The sequence below is a fragment of the Microtus ochrogaster genome, chromosome 18 (assembly GCF_000317375.1).
Source record: "Microtus ochrogaster isolate Prairie Vole_2 chromosome 18, MicOch1.0, whole genome shotgun sequence".
In the NCBI taxonomy this organism is placed as follows: domain Eukaryota; kingdom Metazoa; phylum Chordata; class Mammalia; order Rodentia; family Cricetidae; genus Microtus; species Microtus ochrogaster.
This window is the reverse complement of record NC_022020.1, coordinates 63,571,697-63,573,601: the sequence shown is the minus strand read 5'-3', so window position 1 is coordinate 63,573,601 and position 1,905 is coordinate 63,571,697. Positions and strand designations below refer to the sequence as shown.

General features: G+C 50.9%; 1 protein-coding gene across 4 annotated transcripts in view; it reads right to left on the bottom strand.

The window, feature by feature from the left end:
* The window catches only part of Txnl4a (thioredoxin like 4A), an 18,527-nt gene extending 16,712 nt beyond the window's left edge, over nucleotides 1–1,815 (bottom strand). For 2 of the 4 annotated variants that reach the window (XM_026783627.1, XM_005356302.3), the window contains exons 1-2: nucleotides 1,719–1,815; nucleotides 1,294–1,483 (exon numbers count right to left, since the gene is read on the bottom strand). In XM_026783627.1, coding sequence (XP_026639428.1) covers nucleotides 1,294–1,446 — 153 coding nt within the window. In that variant the 5' untranslated portion in view covers nucleotides 1,447–1,483; nucleotides 1,719–1,815. The other 2 variants (XM_005356300.3, XM_005356301.3) reach the window with 2 other exon arrangements.
* Nucleotides 1,816–1,905: the final 90 nt, after the last annotated feature.

The following is a 1,905-nucleotide window of genomic DNA, read 5'->3' as shown; positions in this document are numbered from 1 at the left end:
CTCTCTCCTGTCTGACTCCAAAGAGGCCCTGGCTTCACTTGCAGCACAAATAAATGAAGTAATGCTACGGAAAAGCCATTTGGGAGGTAGGAATTACTTGAAGCTAGCTTATGTTAGCATCTGTGAGGGAACCGAGTTCCATCACTTCTATTAGCATTTACTCTTCTTGAAAACAAACTCTCGGGCTAGGCATGGTGGCCTTCAATCCTAGCCCTGGGAGGTGGAGGAAGAAGCAGGTAGACAAGTTCCAGAGCTACTTATGGAGGCCCTGTCTCACCGAAAACAAGTAACTATGAAAGAAAACAAAAGAAGATTGAAATTACTTATGGAACAGTATCATTAAACATTACTTTACCATCTCTGCCATTTGCCGTTGTTATGTTACAAAAGCCTAAGTAAGTCATCCTAAAACTGTCTAAAGGAATTCACAGAAAGAGAGTAAACCTAACCAAAGTGCTTTGGAGGGTCATGCCTCCAAGTCCCAGGGCTTGTGTTGAGGAACAGAGAATGAAAGTTCAAGATCAGTCTGGGATACACAATAAATCCTTTTCCTCCCTCTCCTCCCAAAAGGAAGAAAAAAAGGTTAAAAAGTTTACCACATTAACCTAGAAGTTCTGGTTTATAAACACAACAAATGAAGAGCCAAGAAAGGAGCAATCCTGTTAAACTAAGGTACTTAGGTAAGTTCCAACACTCTGGCAAAGCTTGTTCACTATACGCACACAACACAGGAACGCTTCTTTTTTATTTTCTTTCTTTTTGTTTAGACTAGGTCATACATCCTGACTCCTGACTGGCCTGGAACTCAGATCAGTCTACCTCAGATTCCAGAGTGCTAAGGGTAAAAAATGCTTGTGCCACTCACTGCACTGGTCCTAGCAAATTCTTAAAAAAAAAAAAAACCTCTATCGGGGTCCACAGTGGTGCACGCCTGTAATCCCAATACTCTAAGAGGCTGCCGCTGAACGGTAATAAATTCAAAGTCCGTCTCGATTACATACAAGTCCTAGCTCAGCACAATTTTCTTCCGCAATCATCACCAAAAAAAAAAAAAAATTAAAAAAATCATCACAATGAGTCACTTACTTTAGAGGAAAATCATAAATCTCTTCAAAGTTTAAGAAATTGACCATTTCCGGCAGTGTTCATGACTATTTCCGTACGTGTTAATAAAACCTGCCTCTCTCTCTCTGTGGGTCAATGGGTTTGCATGGAACACGGGGCTCAGGCTTCCATCTCGCGTCCAAACCGCGCCGCAGGCCCCAGCAGAACGGATACTGCACCATGCGTTACCTTTTCAGCGATGCTGTACAGAACCTCGTCCATCTTCATGCAAGTGGGGTCCCAGTCGTGTCCGAAACGAATGACGACCACGCGGTCCTCCTCCGACAGGATGGCCTGGTCTACCTGCCAGCCATTGTGCAGATGCGGGAGCATGTACGACATCTTGAGCGGGCCCGCGCGGCCGGAAGCCGCGAGCTGCCTGCGGGTGCAGAGAGCTGTGAGACAGCGACCCCACCGGGGTCCCAGATTCTCCGCCGAGGCCCTCCCCCCCCGCGAACCCCGCAGGCCACCGTCACCCGCAAACCTCCAGTCGGGGCTCGGGGCCTACACCGGGCCTCGGCTCGCACCAGGACCGCACCCCTGCACCTCCGTCTCCACGGGGACCATACCCCGGCGGCCCCAGCCCCACGGGGCCACACCCGACAACCTCTAACCTCGTGAGAGCCCACGAGGCCCGACCGCCGGTGACTCCTCACAGCACCAGCGCCCTCCCGCGCCCCGGAACCTCCGGGCGTACGCACTGATGCGCAGGCGCACGCTTGCCCCGCGCGCATGCGCGGTGAGGACGCAGGCGAGCCGCAGGCGTGGTTACCGCCTCTCGAACGCTTGTTCCCTCGCGCA